Raw genomic sequence first — 25176 nt, forward strand, 5'->3', positions numbered from 1 at the left:
AAATACAGATGTAACTAGAGAGCAAGAGACAGAACTCAGAACACAGAACTTAGAACACAGGGCTTGGAAGACAGGACCAAGAGAGACAGAGCCTAGGCACAGAACCTACACAGAGCATTCTCTAGAGACAGAAGAACTTCGCTGGCGAGAGCATGCCGGAGGATCCTGGACAGGGACTGGCCTCGGAGCCTGGAGGTGGAGCCTGGCGAGAGAACATGGCAGGGGATCCTGGACTGAACCTGACTGTGGAGATTGGCAGGAGAGCCTGACTAGAACATGGTGACCGAACCTGGCTGGAGATCTCAGACAGAACCTGGCTGGAGATCCTAAGCAGAACCTCTCTGGAGATCCAGACCAGAACTTGGCTGGAGATCCTGGCTGGAGATCCTGGCTAGGCTGCTGATCAACTGAACACTGTCTCCGTGTCCTTCCTTCTTCGCCGACTCCGTCTACACCTCTGGGGACCCCTGGACCCGCTGGGGTTGGACCCCGGCACATACTGTTAGGATCTTTCTAGTTTACTAAGGCAGCCCGATGGGCTGTCATGGTCTATTGTCGATCTGCAGCAGACAAACCCTGCGCGTCCAGATTTAAAAAATTTAAGGTAAATACTGAATGTTGTAATATTTGGTGAGGAGAGTACGGACCCCCTAGCTCCCCCTTCTTTGTTTTTTAGATCTGATTTTTCAGGGAACGATGTGCCCTTTTAACTATGCTTTGTCCTTGGGGAATATAGGAGATTCTAGTAATATGAGTGAAGAATTTATTTTACTAGGATTTAATTGCTTATAAAGATACTGGCTTCTTATGGTAGGTATCTTTATTAATAAAGTTAGTAAATTTAGTAAAGTTTTATGCCTGATTTACGAGGTGTAAATACTGCCTATCTTTAGCCTAATTTAAAATGTAGTAGTAAAGAGCTTTTGTTATTTTAAATTATATCTTAAAATTTATTGCTATATTTTAAGAAATTTTAAATAAAATAACTTGTTTTGCCCTTTCTTAGAGGCAAAAACTTAAAATCTATATTTATTAATTTTTTATTTAATAAAGCTTTTTATGTGATTTTAAGTATATTAAATTGGCTTTATTAAAAAATTCTTTAAGAGAATAGACTTTTGAAAACATTTCAGGGCCCATGAAATGTCCCAAAGTCATTTCTTGGTTATAGTTTTGAAATCTAACTTGAGAGACCATCAAATATATATATAATTTAAAAATTATATACTTCTTATAATTATTAAGAGATATCAATTAAATTTAAGCTGGTTTTTGCATTGAAAATTTCAGTTGAGATCACAAAATTAGTCCTCTTTTTATCAGAGCAATAAGCAACATATTTTGAATTCTAATTATTTCAGAGGAAACCTCAATCAGTAACATTAAGACTAAACTTTAAAAATGCAAGACATAATCAACCAACAGATTTAATACTGTCCTCTAGATTTTGTATGAGGCATACTTAGATTTCATTTAATTCAGTATTATGTCATTTCAAGATATCTAGGTATAAACTCCAAGGTCTTAAATTTCACAGCAGCTTTGGAAAGTCACACTTGAGCCTGGCAAGGCAGGCCTGGCCTTTGATTTTAAAACGACCATAATTTTTTCCTCTGGAGAAGGTCCAGAAACAAGCTTGTAGCTATTGTTTTCTGCCCCTTGCTTGCCGGTGGGAAGTTTCAAAATTGGCCTGGGGGAGGAAGAGGCGGGGGCTGTTTTCCCTGGAAGAACAGGTTTAGCCTACCCTGGACCAATCAGATGTAAATTGACCACAATCTTTAAGAATTTGACTTTGCACTTCCCGACATGTTCTCAGGTAGTTTTTAAACAGAACATTAAGTAATCTCATTGCAGGAGAGCTTATAGCTCTGCGCTCTGCTGCCACCTTTGAATCTCTCCGAACCAGAGAGAGATTCAGCCGCGGGGTTTCATTTCTTATTACAGATAGATTCCAAATACAAATTAAGATAAGAAAACACATTAAGATGACCATGGTACTATTTTTTCTTCAGCCTGATCTAAAAGAGTACCTTTTTCAAGAAAAATAAAGGTTATATTCTATAATAACATGCAAAAACTGTAAAAGATTTCCTTCTAAAATTTTAACACTTTAAACATGCAAATCAAAAGTCTATAATAAACCATGAGCAAAGGTCAGTGACGAAAGTGAAAAAATTCCTTAAATCTTTCTTTTTAACCCGAAATCCTCGTGCCTTGAGGGACTCCCTGAGTCCCCTGAGAAATAACTCATGAGAGCTCAAAGCCTGACCCATATTTCCGCCTCTTCCACGTAAGCCTCCGGGACGTATAAACCCCGTACCAGGTCAGCCCAGGAGTCCACGAGGAGACGAACCACCAAGGAAGATCAACCAACCTCAACCTCACAAAGGAGGCCCCTGTTCACGTGTCATAGGTCGGGATGTATAAGCCCCATGCCAGGTGAACGACCACTAAGACAAAGTGAACTCAGGGTTTTCGGATGAAGATCAACCAAGGGGAACGAAACCAGGGAACAAGCCTGAGTGATTCGGAGTTCTCTCAGTCGAACTCGGGTACCCTTCACTCTTCCCAGAGACAACAAGAGAGTGCTCGAAGTGGACTAGAGGCAGGAGAATAAGGGAGGGCAATGATGAAAGATGATGCCTATCCACAGTTCCAATGCGTTCACTTACCGTAACAGCAGGTCTGACTCGCAGGGTGGGTGGGCCGAGCGGCGACCAAGGAAACAGGCTGACTCACAGGGCGATCCCAGTGGCGCCTAAGAGGAGGTCCGGCCGGACACTTGAGTGAACGTTCCTAACAGGAACCGAAGTACGGAGGCCACGTTGGGCGCCAATTATGCCCCGACCTGCGGGGCATGCAATGTGGGTGCTGTGAAGGTGCCTGTAAGGGAATGAGAGGATAGGAGACGCGAAGAAATGGAGGCAAGACAGGAGTCTGATCAAGCCTCAAATTTTTATTTTTACAGCGGCAGAATATATTTGTTCCAGGGGTGGGGGTGGGTAGCAGGGGTGGGTAGCAAAGCTTATGGTAATAGCCTATCAGCAAGTGGCAGCTGTTTGCTTGTGGTGTGTGACAAGTGGTGTGTGACGGATTCTTAATTGCTGACCAAACCACAGGACGTACGTGGTTTCTGGTAACTAGAAGTTACTACCAGAAACTTATTGTTCTTAAGATGGCTTTGCCGTGGTCTCTGATAACTAGGAGTTACTACCAGAAACTTATTGTTCTTAAGATGGCTTTGACTAGGCCAGTTTCTCCGATAGCTCCCAACAAGTATACTTTTACTGCTTGAAATCCCAAACTATGTTGTCTGTTGGACTAATCCTAGAATACTGTATACTGCTGATTGAAATTTAAAATTTAAATATTCCCTTACATCGATGATATGTTGATACTCTATGTGGGCCATGAATGGGTCAGTATCTAAGGCTCTGAGGCAATCATTATAATGCAGAGCCCAAGGGGACATTCCACATCCTCCTAGTTAAAAAAACAAAACAAAAAGCTATATCTGTAGCCACTAACCACAACAGAAAGAGGTTGATCCTTTATTGGGCTTTTACTTTTTGGAGACAGTACACTCGGAAACAACAGTGATGAGAGGGAATCATTGATCAGTGTGGGGCATGCAGAAGGTAGCCGGAGGATTTAGTAAAATGCTCAATTCTATCTCTCTCTCCTTCTCCCTTCCTCTCCATACCAACTCACCAAACAAATTTGAATAAGTGCCCTAAAACAAGGAACTTTGGACCCAATCTTGAGAGTCATAAAACCAAGTCTTTTCCAGGTCCACATATTTCCTTCAAAATCCATAAAATTACAGGATATTGTGACCACAAAATTTTGGTGTTTGTTAAGTGTTAGGGTATAGCCCTCCTCTCTCATCTCATGATCTGTGTAGTGTGAATCTGTTACTAGACCCTGGTAGATGTGGATCATTTCTCTGATAGGAAGTCAGGACTTTCTAGAGTTTTACCCAATATCCTGACTCTGTAATGGGTTCTCTCTAAATCAAAATTACATAAGCTCAACAAGTTCCAAAATTTGTTGGGTCTCTGATCAAGTGTATGGAAGCTAAGGGACATAAGGAGATAATACTAGTAAAATGAGCATACAAGACACATGAGGAGATAATAAAATGCGAATTATTATTGTAAATATATGGTAAAGATAAGTAAATGTTTGCTCAATGGTGACCTCATCTATAAGACTTGCTGCCTCAACCGAAAGCTGTGATTTTCTTAATGTTCAAAATGTAGTATGGAAAGATAAATGGCTGGAAAGATAAATAGCTGAAAGATTCAGAAGAGAAAATATTTTCTCTTACAGAAATATTCAGAAAATTTAAATTTTACAGAAGACAGAATAAAAGGGTCTCATATTGATGCAGCCTGCTTCTGTAAGGAAGAGGAGAGAGGATTGGGGTAAAAATCATATTTTATATGGCTAAACTCAATTTTTTCTTGAATTCTATCCTAGTTTCTGTGGGTCTGGAGGTTTATCACTAAATAAAATGACACTTTTACTAGGAAAAATAATGGTTCCAATTAATTTGAAATAAAACTTGGGAAATGTGGGCTGCTTGTTATACATGAAAGCACAATTTTGTATTTATTCATCCAACAATGTAATATATCTACCATTTAATAAATGACTAATTTTTAATAGTAAATAATATTTCTACTTCATAATTGGGGGGAGGGGACTAGACTGAGGTAGAATGTGGAAGGTTTTATAAGTGTCGTGTTATGCTTGCTTTCCCCAATCATTCCACATAGCTCTTTATTATATAGGATACATTTTCATGGTTTATGCTAATATGCAAATGGTTGTCATGCTCTCACATCATCATGCCCTCACACCTTAACTGCTCAGACACTCAACACTGTGGAGAGAGGAATGGGGACCATCCAGGCTGCGATCCAGGAGAGGGACAAGCCGCCTGCCCTGTGGTCCCGGGTGCCTGCAGCCCAGGTGAAGCTGCCCTCCCATGGTCCATGTGGCTGTGGCCAGCCTGGGTGAAGGCAGCCTGGGTCCTGGGTACCTGTGGCTGGCCAGAGAGAGGGAAGCCCGGGTCCCTGCGACTGGCCGGAGAAGGGAATCCTGGGTCCTGGGTGTGGGGCAAGGCAGAGGTGGTTAGGGGCAATCAGGCAGGCAGGCAAGTGGTTAGGAGCCAGCAGTTCTGGATTGTGAGAGTCAGTTGGACATCCTCTGAGGGGTCCTGGATTGGAGAGGGTGCAGGCCGGGCTGAGGGACCCTCCCTCTCCGTGCACTAATTTCATGCACCAGGCCTCTAGTTGTTAATATAGGATGAATTGGCTGAATGTCTCTTTGAGGAGAGTAGGTGTTTTTAATCATACATGGATGATATTAATATTATCCATACACATAATAAGTGTTGGTGATTATGGTACTGAATGTGTTATTCCTAATTCCTACTGAATCTTCATCTCTCTGTCCAACCATGTTGAATGAGCAACAGTTTATACATATAATACCCTCTCAGACTCAGTCAACTCGGGTCAACAATGAGACTGGTTCTACCACTGACTGAATAGAGAAGTCATAGTCTAAATCAGCCGTGGGCAAACTACGGCCCGTTTGAAATGAATAAAACTAAAAAAAAAAAAGACCGTACCCTTTTATGTAATGATGTTTACTTTGAATTTATATTAGTTCACACAAACACTCCATCCATGCTTTTGTTCCGGCCCTTCGGTCCAGTTTAAGAACCCACTGTGGCCCTCGAGTCAAAAAGTTTGCCCACCCCTGGTCTAAATACAGAGTAAGGATGGGTCTGGGAAAGCAGTTATGGCCCAGTTGCTGGTCCCATGAGTTATTATTGGAATTTCTAACCTAGCATAGAAACCAATTTTTATCACAATTTCTGACAGTTTTTTCACTGACCAGTAATATATAATATACACATGCCATAGAGCCATTCATCAATGTTCTGCTTCTTGTTTTTAGGTTGCAATTAACTTTAAGAAAAAGGGTATGCATTAAGTATACTTGTGGACTGTTTTAGAACTGGTTAGTCCTCAAGAAATGAAGAAACATTTGGAAACAAAGGACATCAGTTTACCTGATTTACCTCTCAAATATACACTCAATTTCTCAAATATACAATCTGTTTCTCAAAGCTGGATCTTCAAATTCAGTTTCTTTATTCTTTTCCAGGATTTTAATTTTCACTTCCATGTGAATATTTCACAGATTCTTATTTCCATTTCAAACAAATCAACCAGCTGTTTATTTTAAATTTTATATATGTTTTAATGCATACTTTAAAATGGGGTTTGAGGAAGCCAAGAATAAAATTCCTTTCTTGAGTTCTGAACTAATTCACATTTAGGATTAGGTATAAGCCACATTTTCCAAAACATCTTTACCATTAATAAAATTTATATTAACAGATGCCTATTCTTTTGCCCTAATACTGAGACCCAGAATCGGTCATGACGTGGCTAAATCTGTCTAAATCTGTCTAACAGCTCTGCACTGGGGCAAGGAGTTCAGTTTCTATCCCCTACACTAGTGGCTTGGGGGTGGGAAAGAGCAGAATACTCTCTATAGACAGCTTAGCCCTCCTCCAACCCCTCAATGACTCCTCCCAAAGAAAAGAAGGACTGGCTCTTCCCTCCAATTTCCTTTGGGGTGAGCTAACACTCCCTCTACTCAAGGAGGGAAAAGAATGGGTATTCACACCACCAGGATAAATAACAATTCTCTATAATTTTCTTTAATTTTTTATCATCAATCATCAATATATAATAACTAGAGTCCTGTTGCACGAAGATTCACGCAATAGGCCTTCCTTCCCCTGGCTGCTGGCACCGGTTTCCCTCTGGCATCCGGGACCCAGGCCTTTGGTCCGGCCGTGGCAGAGAAGCCAAGCTTCAAGGCTAGGCTTCTCCACTCAGGCTGCAGTGAGGCTTGGCTTCTCCATTCCAGCTGCAGCAGGGCTTGGAAATAAGAAGCCAAGCCTCTTCAGTTGTCTTCAGTCTTCACTGGGGCCGGAGCCTTCAGTTTTTGCTCCGCACCTGCGTATACAAATTGACCCGCCATCTTTGTTGGGTTAATTTGCATACTCATCCTGATTGGCTGGTGGCCATAGCGGAGTGATGCCAATTTGCATGTTTCTCTTTTATTAGTGTAGATACATACAGTACTCCAACTTATGCCTGAGTTACTGTAATAACTTTCTCATTTATTTTTTTCCCTTTCTTCATGCCTGCCTTCAATCTGTAGTCCAGGCTAACATGAGCCATCTTCTGTATACATAATTTGTACTCTGTATACATAATTTGTACTAATGTTGTGGCCCCACCCCATAACAAAGAAACAGAATTTCCAGAGGATGAGGCCCAGAAATCAAGATTTTAAAAAGATTCCCAGGTGATTCTAATGTGCAGCCAAGGTTGAGAACCACTGCTCTAGAAGATGTTCTCAGTAACTATAAATAAGATAAGGCTGTGTGGTAGTCATCACAGAGTTAAGAGCATAAGCTATGGAATCAATGAGAGCTGAGCTAAATTTTCATCTCAGCCAGTATATGGCAACAGAGAGAAAAGTAATTTACCCAATTTTCTGAGAACGAGAAAAAAGCATCTGAACAGATCAATAAGCAATAAAGAAACTGAAATGTTCATTGAAGTTTTCCTCTCAGAAAAGGCTACAGCCTGAGGAGATTTGTTATGTGAGTTCTACCAAATTTTCAAAAGCCATATAAATATATGATTGGCTAAGTGAATTTAATACTAAATTTAAAACCTACCTTTTCATAATCTGTTATTTTATCACAAAACTGTAACCTTTTTGATATAAAATTAATATCTTAAATGCATTGATTTTTCTAATTTAGTCTGTTAAAAAATTGTCAGTATTTAATTCTTATGCCCACTTTTATGTTCTTTTAAAGAGAAAGGATACAACTCACTTTTTATCATATGATCATCTACCTAGGAAAAAATCCTATGAAGTCAACCAACAATTAGTGCTAAGTAATACTCTTCATTAGTTCTGGAAAGAAAAGTAATGTACAAAAGCAATAAAATGTCCACACTAGTCATTCCAGCCAAGAACTGAGTCTGCACTGAAACACACAATCCAGGATTAGAGGAAGGATAAGGAAAACTACTGAAGAAAAGCTATATATTGTTGTGGAGGTTGCGGGGGTGGGGTGGGGGGTGGGGGGCGGGGGGGGGGGGGGGAATCCATGATTGAAAGTAAAACTGTAATTGAAAATAACATTATCAAATTGAAAATAACATCATCTTAGCTGAAAAGTCACATGATTTTTTATTATTGTGGGCCTTGGTGAGAAACAAAAAGCTTATAGATTCTTTTATGTGCAAAGATATTAGAGAACAGATCTCTAAAAGTGCCACAAAGTAGGCAAGTGGAATACGTATGTGATGGTGCATGATAGGAGCCAAGGGAATTATTAATGTGCCATTTCCTAACAATTATGTGTAACCACCCAGTTTAATTTTTTTAAGAATAAAATGAACTTCTTCATTGATATAAAAGGAAAATGTATATGCTTTGGAGAAGTGTGAGACAGACAGACAGACTTTTGACATTTATTATGTATACATGGTCCAAATTTTAAAATGAATGCTATTTCAGTAGTTTTTTCAGCATTTAATTTAGAACACCACTTTGACCAAAATAACCTGGGAAATTACTAGTGGGTGGGTCTATACACGCAGTGGACCCACGCCTAAGCCAGGATTCTGCCTATTGCCTGACTCCATGCACCCTCACTTTTAGATGAGAGCACTTTGATCTGACACTAGTGAGCCCGACTCTATGTACATTAAAAGCAATGTTGAATAGAAATGTTGAATAGTTGCCTAAGTAAATGGCTATAGATCCCTTGGAGAAAAGGCATCCTTCTTGATGGAAACTTGCCTAGTGAAACATGATGGAGAGAGCATGACAACCCCTGCAGATCGATCTTTCCTGGTTGCTATTCTGGTCCTTGCTGCTCATTGCAATAATGAACTCACTGCTGATTGGGGATACTATCATCTCACTGCTGCTCTGACTCCCTGTTCAGTTAAAGCACCTCTCACCATCAGACCCAGCCTGTAGAGAGCAGCCCTAGTGGGCTTCTCAGCAATGCTAATGCCCTTTGGTGATAAGGAGAGCAGATTGCATAGTAAATGGCGTGTGCTTCAGGCTCTTCCAAGAAACTGTCAATTATTGTTTTATTAATTGCTTGGAAACAGGTACAGGTTATGAATATTCAATCAAATATTTTCCACACACATAATTTCTCTTTATTTAATGATTTTTGGACTATTTTTCAATGCCCTTTTCTATAAGCCCTTTTCTATAAGCCCTTTTAAAGATATTGTAGATTGTTTTTGTTGGGGAGTGGGGCGGTCAGGCATGAAAGGATCCCCTGCGGATAAGACAAGACCCAGGATTACTCTGACTTTATGTGGACATCTAAGGCAAGGTTGAAAGTTGATATTTAATTTGTTGAAGTGCAGATACAGGGTTTACACTTGAGAGAATCCCAGGAAAGAGTGCCCAAAACTGCTAATGTGTCTTTAGAATTGAGTTCTGAGCCTGGTTTTTCCATAAGCAAGAATACTGTTAACTGAAGAAAGAGAAAATATGGCCAATGTACCTGGAAGCCATGCCATAGATGAAACTGCCACCACCTCCCACCCTGCACACCCTCCTGCCGAGAACTCCAATTGACGGTCACCCCTATGGAAATCATTCAGATCCAGGAATTTAGTCTTGCAACGCCTGACACTTAGCCAGGTGCCTCTGCCACCACTCAAAATTCTTCTTTAAAAAAATTTATTAAGTATTACAAAAGTGTCCTTAATTCTTTCTGTCATATTCTCCTCCTTCATGTGGATCAGTTCTGAGGTGAGGTCTCACATTAGTGACCTCTTGGCTTAGGTAATGTTGGAACTGATAAGTGAATGATGGACAAGTGTTGATAGCCTCTGGTCTAGGTTACCAACTTCACAAAGCTTTCACTCGGTGGAGGGAGAGGTAGACAGATGATAGGTTGTGGTCAAGTAGACGTGAATGTGAATGAAGGCAATGTCCAGATTATTAACACCTAGATAAATGTGACACTACTGAAGAGAATGAGCATGGTATCCTTGTGATGGCTTTGCTTGCTCATAGTAATGAGCGAATTATAAGAAGATTAATTAACCAGACATTCTTGATGAAAGTATAAGGCCGTCGTGGGTCATTTGTGAAAAGTGCATGGCACATTGAACTTGCCATTCCTGTTTCAGGCCATCGTTTCTTTTGAACACAATCCTAAATGCACATCCTATTAAATTTTGACTGTTATTATATCAGCTGGATGGATGTACAGATTAGATGTGTTAAATGTATAGTTAAAGGCACAAGCATCTGTGGAGATTGAGCCATTTTCCTTTAGGGGTTTCAAATATCTCTAAGGGGGTCTCTGCAGTAGCAGCCAATGCAACACTAATTTATTGTGAAACTTCTTTTTCGTCAGTCAACCACTCTGATTTCTAGCCAGCTACACAGCTGAGATGACATCTTATTACGTTTTTGAAATGACTCCACCCAAAAGCACCATTGTTGACTGTATGGGCCCTAAACTGCACAACTGGCCAGTGTGCATGGATTCTGCTTCCAGCAAACAATTATTTCTTGCTTTAGCCAAACATTTCACCTTAACATATGAAGAATGGCTGAGTGGATTAAAAACTCTTTTACTTTACATTGTCTTGGAACTGAATTGACATCCTCAATCATTCTAGACTAAACTCTAATTTCAGCTAGATATAATTAAGCTGTCAGTCAAATGACATTGTGGCTCAAGACTTATAAAGCATGTGCTCATTTCATTAATATTTTCATGATTAGCTCCACCTTAGTTCCCTACAGCATGTCCATAAATCCCCCAACAGCTAAACTAGAGCTTCCCTCCAGATAGTCAGATGCCATGTATTTTTGTAAATAAGAAATCTGGCAATCAACATAAATTATTCATATTTATCCATAATCATAAAACAACAGAATTTGTTATTGATTTCAGAGACATAGGGAGTGCAGTGCAGTGTGTCCGCACACACCCACACACATTTGTTTGATATTTTGTTATCTTGGAACTAAACAGAGAGGAAGGGAGAGGGAGACAGAAACATCTGATGAGAGAGAATCATTGATTGGCTGCCTCCTGTATGCCTCACACTGGGGATGGAGCCCACAACCTGGGCATGTGCCTTGACTGGGAATCAAACAGTGACTTGGTTCACAGGTTGATGCTCAACTACTGAGCCATGCCAGCTGGGCTAATTGTTTATATCTTGATACATAGGTTATTAAATACGTTATTCATACTTACTATTATTTTCATACTTATTATTGAATGACATTAAGTAGCACCTTTCTTTCTTCTGATCCTTTCCTTCTGACTGATCCTCAAGTCAAACTGGGCAAAGCACCTGAATAGTCTTATTTAATTCTCGCATTGTCAGTCCCTTTAACCTCCCTTACATGTGAGACCAAACATTAAAGCACTCAGCTAACATGTGAAGAGAGTATTTAACATATTTACTAACTTAGCTAATATTTGTTGAGAGGTCAGCCAAGCCAGGAAATAAACAGTCTGAATCAAGGACTAATTTACAATCCTAAATACCTTGCTCCCTGATAAAGTGAACAAATAATTCTAAAATCTTGTTTAAACTTGGCTGGTAAACTATTGCAAAAAAAAGTTTATTGATTTCTTATGAATTTCATCAGTAAACAAATTTTCTGCTTCGTCGTGACCTCTCTTTGTGCTGATTTGCAATTCCTTGATTATTAAAATAGTGATTAGGACTGCATCCTCAGGTTTATGTATTCCACTCAAAGGTTGCTAAGGTAATGCACATTCTAATCCCTGCAAGATCTATGTTTTAAAAAATTTCATTCATACTGTGACAGTTTCTCCAAAAGCAAGTACTTAGAAGTTCTCATGGCATTAACCCTTTTCAAGGGCTAAACAAATCAGATACTAATCACAGGGCAATTTGACTATGCCACAGTCAACTTTCCTATTTTAAGGCTTCCGTTACTTTGCTGTGTGAGATGGATATTCACAGTGTTTTCAGTGGAGCAAGAGGTTGCAGATTGTTTGGGTAGTTCATTGCATGGCAATAGATATGCGTCACACTGGGACCCAGGCTGTCAGTGGTCCCACAGGAAGTATTTCACTTGAAAGCCAAAGTTTAGAGATTTAAATTGTTGTTCTGTATGTGTTGACTGGACTCAGCTGGGCAGTTCTTGGTTCCAGTGTCCCTACCCCACTACCTTCCCCCAGCAGTGACAGTGATATTGTGACAGATGCCATGAAGGAATTGCAGGCCAGTAGTCTACTCTCTGGGTTGAAGGACCAGGCAAGAAAAGTGGCCATTGTATCTAGTCTCCAGGATGAAAATGAAACCAGGCCAAAGATAGCTATATGTTACATCCTTAGGCTAACCTACCTGTAATGGAAATGTGGGGCAATATCTGATAGAGGGTACTGCTTAAAGAATACATCATGTCTTGTTTTGTTTGTTTTAAATTGTGGTCTTGAACATGCTGAGCCTGATTTTCTGTTGAAAATTCTGAGATGATGTTCTTCCCCATCCCATTGGGGAGAATTTCATGCAACATTAAGAGTTAGAGGTTGGTCGTCAATCAGGGCTGGACACCCTTATTCACAATAATGTAGATTTATCTTACATTATTTTCATATTCAATATTTGGGTCCATTGCACCAAAACTAAACTAAAGTGTAATTTATATTTTCTTGTATATTAGGAAGAAGGTCATGTCAGAACTCCAAGCCCCACAGCCACTAACAAGAAATCTCCTGAACTACTAGTTCAGACTCCACACATCCCTCATACCATCCAAGGTAAGACCACAGAACTGCATCCATGATGCCATGCCAGGTAAGACCACAGAACTTAAAATAACTGAACCTGTGTTCATAAAAGGCAATCCTTTTCAAAGTTTTAATGTGTGAAACTTGTAATGGTTTACTTGGTTGAAACCATGGATCATTTTCAATGTACTTGTCTTTTTACTGGGCTCTCTCTTGCATTAACTCTCTATTCTACATTGATTGCATGGTACCTGTTATAGGTAAGTTTCTTTAACAGACCTACATGATATTTCTGTTAATTATTTGGTAATCTAAGAATCCATTAATCAGCATAACATTAAAAAGTGATTCGCTAAACTTAGTTTTCAAGGACTCAATTTTGATGCATTTTATTTTTTCTGGCTTGGGTGGGTGGATAGAGCTATTTTACCTCACATCTTTCAGCTTAGCAAACATGTACTTGGTAAGTAAATCAAACATTTTTTAATAAAAAGCTGGGCATGCTTTCATGAAAAGGATAAGAATTATTGTGTGAATTGTTGTTCTTAATATCCCAAACCAATTCTCCATTCTAAGTGGAATGCTGCTGGCCGCCCTTCCTCAGCTCTCTGCCACCTTTGGGCACGTGCTGCTACATGCTGCCATCGCTGTTCTTTGCCAACAATAACAGCTGCTGCTGTTTGTGGCCTGCTTTTCCAGATGTTTTGTAGAGTTAGGATGGTAACTGGAGTAAGAAAAGAGCTGTGATTTCAGAGGGTTGATAAATGAACAACGGAAAGCCAGACTTGGAGTGTTTCGCTAATGCTCTCACCACTTTTCAGTGGCCCCCAGGGGTGATTTCTAGTTTCTTACCTTCTGTGGAATTCCACTCCGTGACTTGGCCTCTACTACAAAGTATCTACGTGATATACAGGTGTAAAAATGAAATTTTCTTTATTAGTACCAATTAGTTTTGCCTGTTATTGAGTGGAATATTCTTTCATCTACTGCTCCATAAATTTTAGAGTTAAATTTGCTCTGAAGTAATGTCTTCTTTTTACCAGCTTTCCCAATGATAGATTAAGGGGTACAATTGTTACAGTAAGGAGTCTATTTTGTTGGAGGAAAAGACTTTTTTTTGTCAAACTTCTGTAAGGCAGGAACCTTTGAAGAATGTTCCTCTGTTTGAGTGTAATTATGAAAAAACATTAGACAGATTCAGGTGGTGCATTTTTGCCAAGAATGCCTCCGGAGTGATGCTGTGCTCCCTTTGCATTTTATTAGATGGTTAACTGCTTTTTAATGTCAATCATCTGGAAAACATGTTATCAAAATACATCATTAATTGTTTTCTGGGACAATGAGAGCTGGGGGAATTAGCCTGCCCTTGGATGTGGGTTTAGCATACTATTACCTGGAAGGGTAATTTCACACATAATGGAAGTTGAATAACTGGTATTAATGGGGGCATATACAGACTGAGGCCCAGGTGAGAAGATACCTCTGAGTCACCGTCCATAGGAGAGCTCGGAACTATAGAGCCAGGGGAATTCCACAATAAATAACTGCACTACAGGTTTGTTTCAGACCTGTAACCTCCCTGATTGAGAGCCAAGAGGGTAGTCATGTATATAGGGCCCTGAGCATTGCGTGATAATTTGGGGAGTTGCTGAGGCCCACTTACATTATGGAGATAAATGTCTAGGTAGTTCTGCAGATTGAGAAGCATTATTTTGAAAAAAGTCTTAATTTTCCTTTCTAGGATGGTGGGGAAATAGTAGCTTTCCAAAAATTTTAAGATAAATAGAAAGTTACTTAAATTCCTTTATTTACTCTAGACAGATGGTTTGAAGGCTTGAAAATGGGGATGGGCTACTTTTACAAACACGTTATCCTTCTGCCTTCAATTTTGGGCCAGGGCTAGAAGTGACCTAAGAACTTTAGACAACATAAGTCAGTCACATGGATATAGTTATATCTTCTGATTAGAAACTGAATTATTGGGAATTTTTCACATGTGTAACATATATTCGATATAGCTTAGAAAAATGGTGAGAAACTGCTGGAGATATTGAAATTAAGAACCGACAACAACCAGTATATTAACTGAGGTGTATTTGCAGCTAAGTGGAATGCTTTGTGCCGTAAATCATACCATACAAGGGCAGCTCTATGGAGGGTGACTGCATCCTTCCACCATTGCATTGATTGTTTTGATGTGTCCAATGCCACAGGTTTATCCATCCAAAGCATTTGTAATTCTTTTTTTAAGAAAGAGTGGTTCCAAGCATATCATTCAGCCTCATAGAAAATGGATAAAGAAGCAGAGAGGTACTAGGAGAACTAAACTAGAAGAGCTTGTGTAGGCATTATTTTCAAGTAACAAATATTTATAAGTAAAAATGATACTTAAATCTTTAACAGGGTAGATATCCTAAAATATATATTACTGGGGGTTTACAATTCAAAGGCAGATATTCTTATGCAAAAATCAAATAAATGATCTGATATGCCACGCCATGGAAGCAAAACACTATCTTATTTCCATTAATCAATGAGGAAACATTTCTGTACCTTTCAATAAAACACGGTTCATTTTTTAGCTCTGCTGAAATAAAGTAGAAATCATCATATACTAAATGTATTGTCTCAATGATATTTTCGTTTTGAACACTTTTCATAATTTTGCAATCACAGAGTAGTTCTAAATAGAATTATAAAATCCACTCAGAGTCAAAGGAGGCTGAACTACCTGACCATAATAGATAGAAAGGGTTGTGCCAAAGTATAAATGCAGAACAATGAATTCACTGCTGGTTTCACCTATTTCTAACCCAAGAAAAGCATCATGTCGGTGAATCATAATGGAGGGTAGAATATGAGTGGGATCCAATTTTACAGCAGGGGACTGAATTAGCCAAACAGAGATTAACACTACCAGTTTCACTGACAACAGCATCTTTTGTCTGGGTGACTGCTTGTCCTGAGGGGTGAAAGCCAAAAGCTGAATTCTCAGCATTTTCTTCCTGAAGTTGTGATCCCAGATCGATACCCATCTGATTGCTTTCACCATCGCGGAGCAAACATCTGGTACAGCTGTTTGCTCAGCAATTGTTCAGTTAAGATGAAGTGAAAGCAATAAGTTCCAACACAGAGCACGCATACAGATACTGCAGAAAAGGGCAGAGTGATAAAGATGATAAAAATTCAGGAAAATAACATATTTCCATATACCCTTAAATGAAAAAGAACTTGAATCCTGAAGCCAGTTACTTCATCGTTATGCTTAACTTTTTAGGGTATATAACACTCATTTTTATTCATTTAAAGTATGAATGGCATTCCAGTTAAACACTGATGTAGAAGTATCCTAAACTCACCTGTAGCTAACTCATCCTCTGGGGGTGGTGGAAAAATGTGTAGGAAGCATAATCTTGTCATAAACCCCACCCCTGGAATGGGGTGACCTACAATAGGGAGGGAACTCAAAAGTCCAGGTGCCTGATGAGGACTGAAAGAGTTTAAACCCCACAAGGAGAAGCTCAAGACCCTCAGGGCCATAGTGAAAGGAATTTCAGAGACAGGATAGGCAGTTTCAGGGAATAAGGGGGGTCCATGGGAGAGGAATGCATATGACAAGGGGAAGGAGATAGCTTGCTTTACATACTTTCACAGAAGATAGAGAAATGTCACAGGAAATGGGGAGAGTAAAGAGGCCCACCACATGGGCTTTGGGCTTTGGTCATTCTTCTGAAGAGTATCAGGACCCCTTTGTCTCCTTCCTTTGCTTTCCTCATTGAAAGGAAATTAAGAGAAAGAGCAAGCTCTCCCATTTGGGAACCCCACCCCAGGGAGAGTTTGTGGAAGTTTATTGTAAGCGTATACATTGTTATTTAAAATCTTTTAGTCTGAAGAATAAACTCTCGAACTTTGTTTGCCATTGTAATAAGGGGAGATTCTGCTCACCTCGAATCCCTTATGAGTTCTTGCCTCACAAATTTATCTGATTAAAATTTCTTTCATTTGAGACACAGTTCATTAGGAAAGTAGATGTGTGTTAGAGACAAGAAAAGCAGTTTTAGGGAATGGGGGGGGGGGGGGGGGAGGGTGGTGTCCATGGGAGAGGAATGCATATGCGAAGGGTAGAAATACCTCCAAGCCACCAAATGCTTATCTTACTAGTACTTCCATAGAGGAAGAGAAATGTCTCTAGATACTGGGAAGAGGGAAACGCAACATTCCTCTATCCTCTGTGAAAGTAAGATAAAGGGGAGAGAAAGAGGAGAGCACCATATGGGTTTTGGACTTTGAAGCTACTATTCTGCAAAAGAGTGACCCTTTTACTAACAAGTCCTTGAGTTTATTCTTCAAACTTTGTGAGGCAAGAACCCACAGGGAGAATCTACTCCCTGCACTCCATGTATCACTAACCTACTACAATAATCTGCGGATGGAGGCCAGCAGGCACTCTCTTTACACTCTCACTCTGCCTCTCAGGCCCATAGCTCCTGGGAGGAGCTTATATCCTTGCCTGGAACCCCAGTTTTTGCACCTGCTGCCCAAGGGGCACTTCTACATTGCCTGGCTCTGGTGGCCAGTGGGACCTACAGACCTAAAACAAACTAAAGGCCAAGTGCAATCCTCTCCAGAGGTGTGTTTAATTGAGAAGTGGGCCTGAGTGTGAGGCCTCTAGAGACCTTGGGGGGTGGGTGCTCTCTTCTTGCTGCCCCTCTGTCTGGGGCATGTGTCTAGTGCCTTGGATTTGGTCATAGGTACAAGTGATAGTGGGGAAGGGCACAGAATAGAGCATGGTTGTGTAAAATTCCTTGATGTATTTCCTTTCTGAATAAGGGGCCAATTTGAGAACAGACCAAGGACACTAATTTGGTTGCTGTGCTCAGGCCCTGACCCACTCTGGGAGTTTAGCCACCTTGTTGTCGAACTTAGCTCAGCCTATTCCTGAGGCAGTTTTTAACATCATAGAAGATTGCAGTCTGGCCTTCAGGAGCTCAGACCCTCTCCTTTTCATGTTACACTTTCTGCTCTCACCTGTGTATAATCAGCCACCTGCTGAGGGGAGTGGGAGAGGAGATAACTCCGTGTAGCTGAGAGCAGCATTTCCAGTGTGACCAACCGCTCTTCCATACTGCCGTCATTATTGGAATAAATGCTCATGTATGATTCAACCGTCTGCTTAATTCGACTCGAGTAGTGACAGGCAGCCTCGGACCCCTTGTGTCTGCCGCCACAAGCTCCCCTTCAGGAGACACTGGCACCCTGGAGTCTGTGTTGGCACCCTGTTTTGGTGGCTGTCACCCAGGAAATGGCCCTCAGTTGCCTGGCTGTGATGACCAGTGAGACATACAGTCCCCATGGGGCTCATGAATGTAAAGAAGGGAAAGACAGTTCTTGAGTTCTATGCGCTCTGGGGCTGTATCTCAGGCCTTTTTCCCCAGGAAGACTGCCCTTCGCTGTCTGCCCTCTTCCAGCGGACTGAGGGCAGGCTTTTTAGTTTGGCACATATCTAAGGGCCTACTCAGGTACGCTTAGAGGGCAAAGGTCAGGGGGCATAGTGAGGGAGACAAGAGCACAAAAACAATGTCTTACCTATATGTCCCAGACAGAAGTTTGCACCTTTGTCAGTCAGCACCTGGATTCAGGCGGATTGGGTGCCAGAGATTCTTCCCTGTGGCTTTGCACATCCTCAATTCCTGAGAGCCAGCAAAATAAAAGCTGGGGCAGGTTTGAGAGACAAAGGGTTTGAAAGCTAAAGGGGTGGCCTCCAATAGGAGATAAAACAGTGAAGACTGGGAGAGGCAGCTGTCACTTTCTATGCATTAGAAAAACCTTAACAAAGGAAGATTTTCGAAATATAAGAACGTAGATGAAAAAGGGGGTTCTATGAAAAGTAACCTCACACAGTGATCTGATCATAACTGGACAGGTAATGGTGGGTAGTCACACCCCAGGCATATAACTACTAAAAGGCAAATACCTCCTTTCTTTTCTCTCACCTTCATGCCATCTTCCTTAGTTTCTTTTACACATTTGAGATTAAAGAGGGAACTGCTTCCAGAATAATTGTTTGCCGTTTTCTCAGTCTGTTGAGATCTTGCTGCCAGGCATATCTTCTGTTTGACTCAAACCAATTTTCATAAAAAATTGTCTACAGGGCTTGGATATTCTGACATCGACAAAACATAGCAGTCCCCAAAGGAGATGAATCTAGCCAAAAATTATTTGGAGGGAACACAAAACTGTGTTAATCCTGTCCTTTCAGGTATGAAAAATGGAGCTTGGCTATGTCTATCTCTGATAGAGCAAAAGCCAAAAAGTCACTCTTTCTGCTTGTTCAAATCCTATTTCCTGCCAGTCCTATCTCAGGCTTGGCATGGCAGCTGTACCACCTGGAGTCAATTCTACTCCATTTTACCTGCTTGCTACGGCAGGACTGTACGGTCAGTTTACAACAGAGCCGGATCTTCGCTGACCGCTGTGGCAATTAGCCCGCCTTGGTTTTTCACTGTCTCTATGTTGGGCCCTGGCTCTACTTTGTTGGTGTAGAGCTTCTGAGCTTTTAATACCCAGATCCAAGATAGGATAATCCACAAGGAGAGCCAGGGTCCATGAGCCTTCCCTCCTAAATTATCCAGATAAATGCTCATAGCATGATAGTCATTTAGGACATTCAAAGGAAACAAAAATTATCATCTCCCTGCCTTCAAAACCTTTAGCTACTAAAATAATCCTTATTTTTCCTGACTACAGTCATGCGCCACTTAACCATGGCTTACAGTGTCGCTATGCAGTACGTGGCTGTGCAGTACATGACCGTGTTCTCTTAAGGATGTGAACATCAACAAAAACAGAGATCCAGGATCAGAAACTCCACAACTCACTCAGCCAGATTTCTGTACTAGATTTCTTAGCATAGGTGGTGAGGCGGGGATATTAGAGGCAATGAGTTCAACACATCCACTGAATTATTTTCTTGTGTTTATACTTCGGTGTCCCAATTTAAAGATAAATAGGCTATGGAAGAGTTACTCTTCATACTGACAATTAGGCTTGATGCAAGAATGTGAATTTCCTAAATGACTTGATGGTGCTGTCAATTAGGCATGATTTGTGAATCCTGTGAGTATAAGTTTTGTTGATGTAATCAATATTACATTTTTAAAGTGCCTGTATCCCACTTAGAAGAATTTCATAAACTCCTTTAGCACAGGAATTGAACAATTTCAAAAGATAATAGTTATGTTTAGTGCAGGGATTATACTTGCATGTGTCTGGTATTTTGAAATAAAGAGTGTACAAGGTGGGGTCCCCGTGCAGGGACAGCAATGCTCTTAGCTGTTGTAGCTGTTTTGAAATCAATGTCAAGCTTTAGAATTTGCTTCTTATAATTTTCTGGGATTAACCAAAGTTATACACCGTGTGTCAGGCCATAAATTGTGAACATCAGCCCTGTCAATATTGTACATGGATTTGCATCCTAAATTGAAATTCCTTAACTTTATAGAAAATGGAGTTATATATTTTTTCTCTCTGAAAGTCATTTCTTCAGCCCATTTCCCCATAATAATATCTATTAACTAACTTTCTATGCATGGCTGATTTTGAACAAATTAAAAAGCTTACATCCCTTGGACTTTTATTCCTGTATTGTTGAATTTTAGCAAATTAAGCCTCACCATCACCTACATGTTGACTACTGCATAACAATGAATGCTAGAGCAATAATAATAGTGATTGCTGTAAGCACCCCAAAGTTTGGCTGAGTATACATAAAAATTCTGGGTATCAGATGGTTCTGGCTTACACTGGTGGTAGGACCCACATTTTTAAGAAGTAGTTTGGAGAAATTTACAAACAATCTTCTAACAGACTATCCCATTAAAAAAGTATGGAACATGCTAAGAAAACCGAGAGAGAACAAAGTAATACAAACTTTTTGTAAAAAAATATGATGAATGGGAGCTTTTAAAGGTCCAACAGTGTAGTATGTGGCCAATTGTGGACATATGCAATATTTTCTGGCAAGTAAGAGCTTCTAGAGCATATGAGGTTTGATTCTTGGCCTTTAGAAATTCAACTGGCTCCTTTCTTTAGACTTTCTCCACATGTGGGACAGTGTGGTTGAATTTAGCCCAGATGTTACCTATCACTTTCTTACAAGGAATTATCATACTGTATGTTTGCAGAAAAAGGTGTTTTGCAATGAAATGACTCACTTTTTAAATAATGAGGAAAGAAAAAAAGATGAACCAGTAAGATCAACAAGCCGCATGAAATCAATTCAGCAGTCAACTTTAGCTAGGAGATTTGACAACGTGGGCATTATTAACTTTTAGATGGCGGTACTCTGAACTGCATCTAATTTATGCAGCCTTATCAGCACAAATCACAAAATACTGGAACGCAGCATGTTAGATCTCAAGGAATGTACAGTGAATCCAATGTGGATTTTTGTTGTTTACAGAATATCCTCAGCTAATAGGTAAGACAGTTAAGACATGTAAAAGTAATGGAAAAAGTACAATGTTAAGATGTTTCCAAAGATATGTAGTAAACTCTTTAATATCTGCTTTAATACATGCTGGATATGGCTTAACGTCCCTTTAATGAGATAATGAGCCCTTTCTGGACCTCTCCCCTGTTTGTTTCTCATTAACAAAGCTCCTGAAGCATCTGCTGTAGACTTTATTACTCTACATCCAAGAGACTGTCCTTCACATAAGGAGCCATCTGTCTCAGTTTTACAGCCATTAGAAGCGTGCTACCAAGGAATGAGATTTAAGATTTTCCTGGAAAATATAACCTATTTTATAATTAATTTTTGAAATACAAGATTGCCTTCTAAATGGGAGGCTAGAACTCTACCCTTATTCTGACCAAGAAAATATAGGGGAGGTACTACAAAATATAATAATGGAAGAGAGATAAGGATGGTGTTAAATTTAGCAATAAGACAGATGCAGTGTTTCAAAGTATAATTATCTTGTTATATAAAGCAGGATTTTATTTATTTCTTCTGTATGCCAAGCAAGAAAGGAGTAATAGCTGCTATATGAACAATCAGCAATGTCTGCCATGATACTCCGCATAATTTATTGAATAAGAAATAGGTATGCAAGTATGCTACATATATTTACCAAGTAAGTTTACTTAAAGGCTTTAAAGAGAGCAATTACAAATAGTGACAACTATGTATATTGGGGGAGGTAAGGAAGTTTGTAGTTGAGAAAAACACCTGTAACTATAAATAATGGTTAAAATGATTAAGATATGTATAAGAAAATACATTTAGGTTTCAAAAAAATAAATAAGAGAGTTCAAAGCATTTTTTTCCAGCAAGGAACAGGACAGATGAATAGAGAAAGGACAGTTGCTTTTTTATGTCACATACATGTTTCATTTTTAAAAAGTCATGTGCCTATTTTATTTGATCAGAACTTAGAACATTTCATTTTCTTCCCCACAAGGTCTCTTCCACTAAGATAGAAGATTAACTGCCATCATAATAGATCTTTTATTTCCTCCTTTAGGTATATTAAAAAAGAAATTTATCCATCTCAAAATCCATTCCTTCGCATTTTAGTTTCTTTGAAGCATTTAATAATATCTCAGAAATTGATATGCCATATCTTCACCTTACATTATAATTTGGTGAGAACTCCACATCACTTGATTTTAAAATAGCTTAAGAATCAGTGTGTTTGAGAAACATAATAGTATTTCACTACCGACTTTCCAGTTAGACTCTGATGCCTTGATTGTTTTCTGTCATTTTCTCACTCACTCTAGGGGTCTCTCTGTACACACAAGCATGCACATGCATCAGCATTTAACACCATACAGCCATCTTCTAATGTCCTTAACAAACCCAGGGACTGCTGTGACTTTAATCACTAGAGTATTTTTGAAGAACTATACTTGTGAAACAATATATTTAGTAGAACTTTTAGGGTGTTCTTCAATTGGCATCAAGGGCTGACTTTGGAGGACCAACCGTGCTTATATGTCTCAGTTGTCAAATGAGCCTCAAAAATTGAGAACACAAAACTCTTCAAGGCTTGATGAATTGCTAAGACTGGTCCAACCACTACTATGGTTGCCTTAGAAGTAGAACTCCTATGTCTAGGAACTATAATAGAGCCTTTCAAAAGAGGCACAGGAACCACTCAAGATAGAGCTAGCATTTTATACTTGCCATACATGTAATGAGTGGCCAGAAAGTATCAGCTAAAGACAGTGATAATCAGTAGAATGGCCCACTAGTGGACAGTTGGGATAGGAGATACCAAAACAACTATGCCTTTATCAAGAATTAGGTAAAGAAAAGTGTATTGGCTATGACTATATTCTAGTCATATGCCTAACACTACAGGCATTTAGAAGAGCACACATAAATACAACCCAGCAATAGGTTAGTCTGCATTAGAAAGGAAGGAACCCAGGTAACAATGAAAGGATAAATAGAATTCGTACATCTATCAACTTATGTTCTAAGTGAAGGAACTCGAATTCCCCAAATGTCTGTGTATTTATTTAGTTTTCCAATGTAAAATCCTAATGAAGAAAATTGACATGTGTGATTTACGGTAGACAGTCGTAATTGTCTGTAAAGCTACAAAAGTTATCTCTGTTGGGTATCTGAGGAGTCCCTCACCTCCTGCTAAAATCAGATCAAACTTTGCTTCCTTTGAGAGCAAAGCAATTGCTCTGACATGTAGGCAAAGCCTGTGTACTTGATCAGGTAGACTCCTGGACTACAATGTGCTTATGTGACCAAATACACAGCCCAGCTATAAATATGGTAAAAGTCTAGAGAGGTTAAAACTTCTTTTTTGGAAAACAATTTTCATCAGTTATACAGAGCAGCTGTTTTTACAGAACATTTAATTTCTACCAATGACACCTTTCTAATTCAGCTCCTCTGAGGACCTTAACTCAAATTTTCAGGCACTGCTGTTTCTTTAGATTTTCACAGATTCTTCATTACATTGAACAATATCTATGGTATGTTTTTTAAAATTAAACTTTATAAGAATCACTGGTTATCCCAGTAAAAAACTCAATCATTTCTTTAATGTAACAGAAGCTATAAGGACAAAGCTGTCATGTTCTGCTTTTTCAATTATCAGAAAAGAAAAATTAACAGCTCAAAGTTCAACTAAGCTTTCATGAGTTTCCCTTTAAAGCAGCATTTATTACTCATATTGCTCCACATGTAAATGCTATATAATTCATTTCCTTGCCTCACTTGATTCAAGTGCTCAATTCTCTAATTAGGCGTCTGTTAGACAATGAAACTTTGTTTTCCTGCACATAATATTATTCAAGCTACATTAGAAAAGAGACCAATAACTTCTTTCTCAAGAGATTAATTTGATGCCTAAAATATCAGGAAGAAAGATTCAACATTTACATTATATTAATTGGTAGGGTGTGAATATGCCATTATTATTATGCAGAGCCACATATTTTAAAATTCAGTAATGGAAACCAAAACCCAACAGTTTTGAACACAGGAAATACTGCATTAGCAGCGTTAATGTGATGACTGTGTGTTACAAGCTATTATTTTTAAGTAGAGCAATAACATATCATTAGTTTTTTTTAAAAAATAATTTCATTGACTTCAGAGAGGAAGGTAGAAGGAGAGAGAGAGAGATGGAAACATCAATGATGAGAGAGAATCATCGATTGGCTACCTCCTGCACGCCCCACACTGGGGATTGAGCCACAACCCAGGCTTGTGCCCTGACTGGGAACTGAAACGTGACCTCCTGGTTCATAGGTTGACGCTCAACCACTGAGCCATGCTGGCAGGGCACATATCATTAGGTTTTTGTTGTTTGTTTTTTTAAATATATTTTATTGATTTTTTACAGAGAGTAAAGGAGAAGGATAGAGAGTTAGAAACGTCGATGAGAGAGAAACATCGATCAGCTGCCTCCTGCACACCCCCTACTGGGGATGTGCCCACAACCAAGGTACGTGCCCTTGACCGGAATCGAACCTGGGACCCTCCAGTCCGCAGGCTGACGCTCTATCCACTGAGCCAAACCAGTTAGGGCCATATCGTTAGTTTTGTAAAAGAAAGTTAAGAACCATATGATTTCACTCATAAAACTGAAAGCAACAAATAAACTCATAGACACAGACAACAGTATGGTGGTGACCAGAGGGAAAAAGAGGTCAACTATACGGTGACAGAAGATTTGAGTTGGTGGTGAGCACACAATGCAATATACAGGTGATCTAGCATAGAATTGTACATTTGAAACCAACATATATAATTTTATTAACCAATG

At 39.6% G+C, this 25176-nt stretch overlaps 1 protein-coding gene across 1 annotated transcript in view; it reads left to right on the forward strand.

The window, feature by feature from the left end:
* Positions 1-25176, forward strand: part of SLC7A11 (solute carrier family 7 member 11) — a 239333-nt gene that overhangs the window by 213337 nt on the left and 820 nt on the right. The window contains exon 13 of the mRNA XM_059698019.1: positions 12811-12907. Within this exon, the coding sequence (XP_059554002.1) occupies positions 12811-12851 (41 nt within the window). The 3' untranslated portion in view covers positions 12852-12907. The remainder of the gene's footprint in view (positions 1-12810; positions 12908-25176) is intronic.

Source organism: Myotis daubentonii, chromosome 5 (assembly GCF_963259705.1).
Source record: "Myotis daubentonii chromosome 5, mMyoDau2.1, whole genome shotgun sequence".
In the NCBI taxonomy this organism is placed as follows: domain Eukaryota; kingdom Metazoa; phylum Chordata; class Mammalia; order Chiroptera; family Vespertilionidae; genus Myotis; species Myotis daubentonii.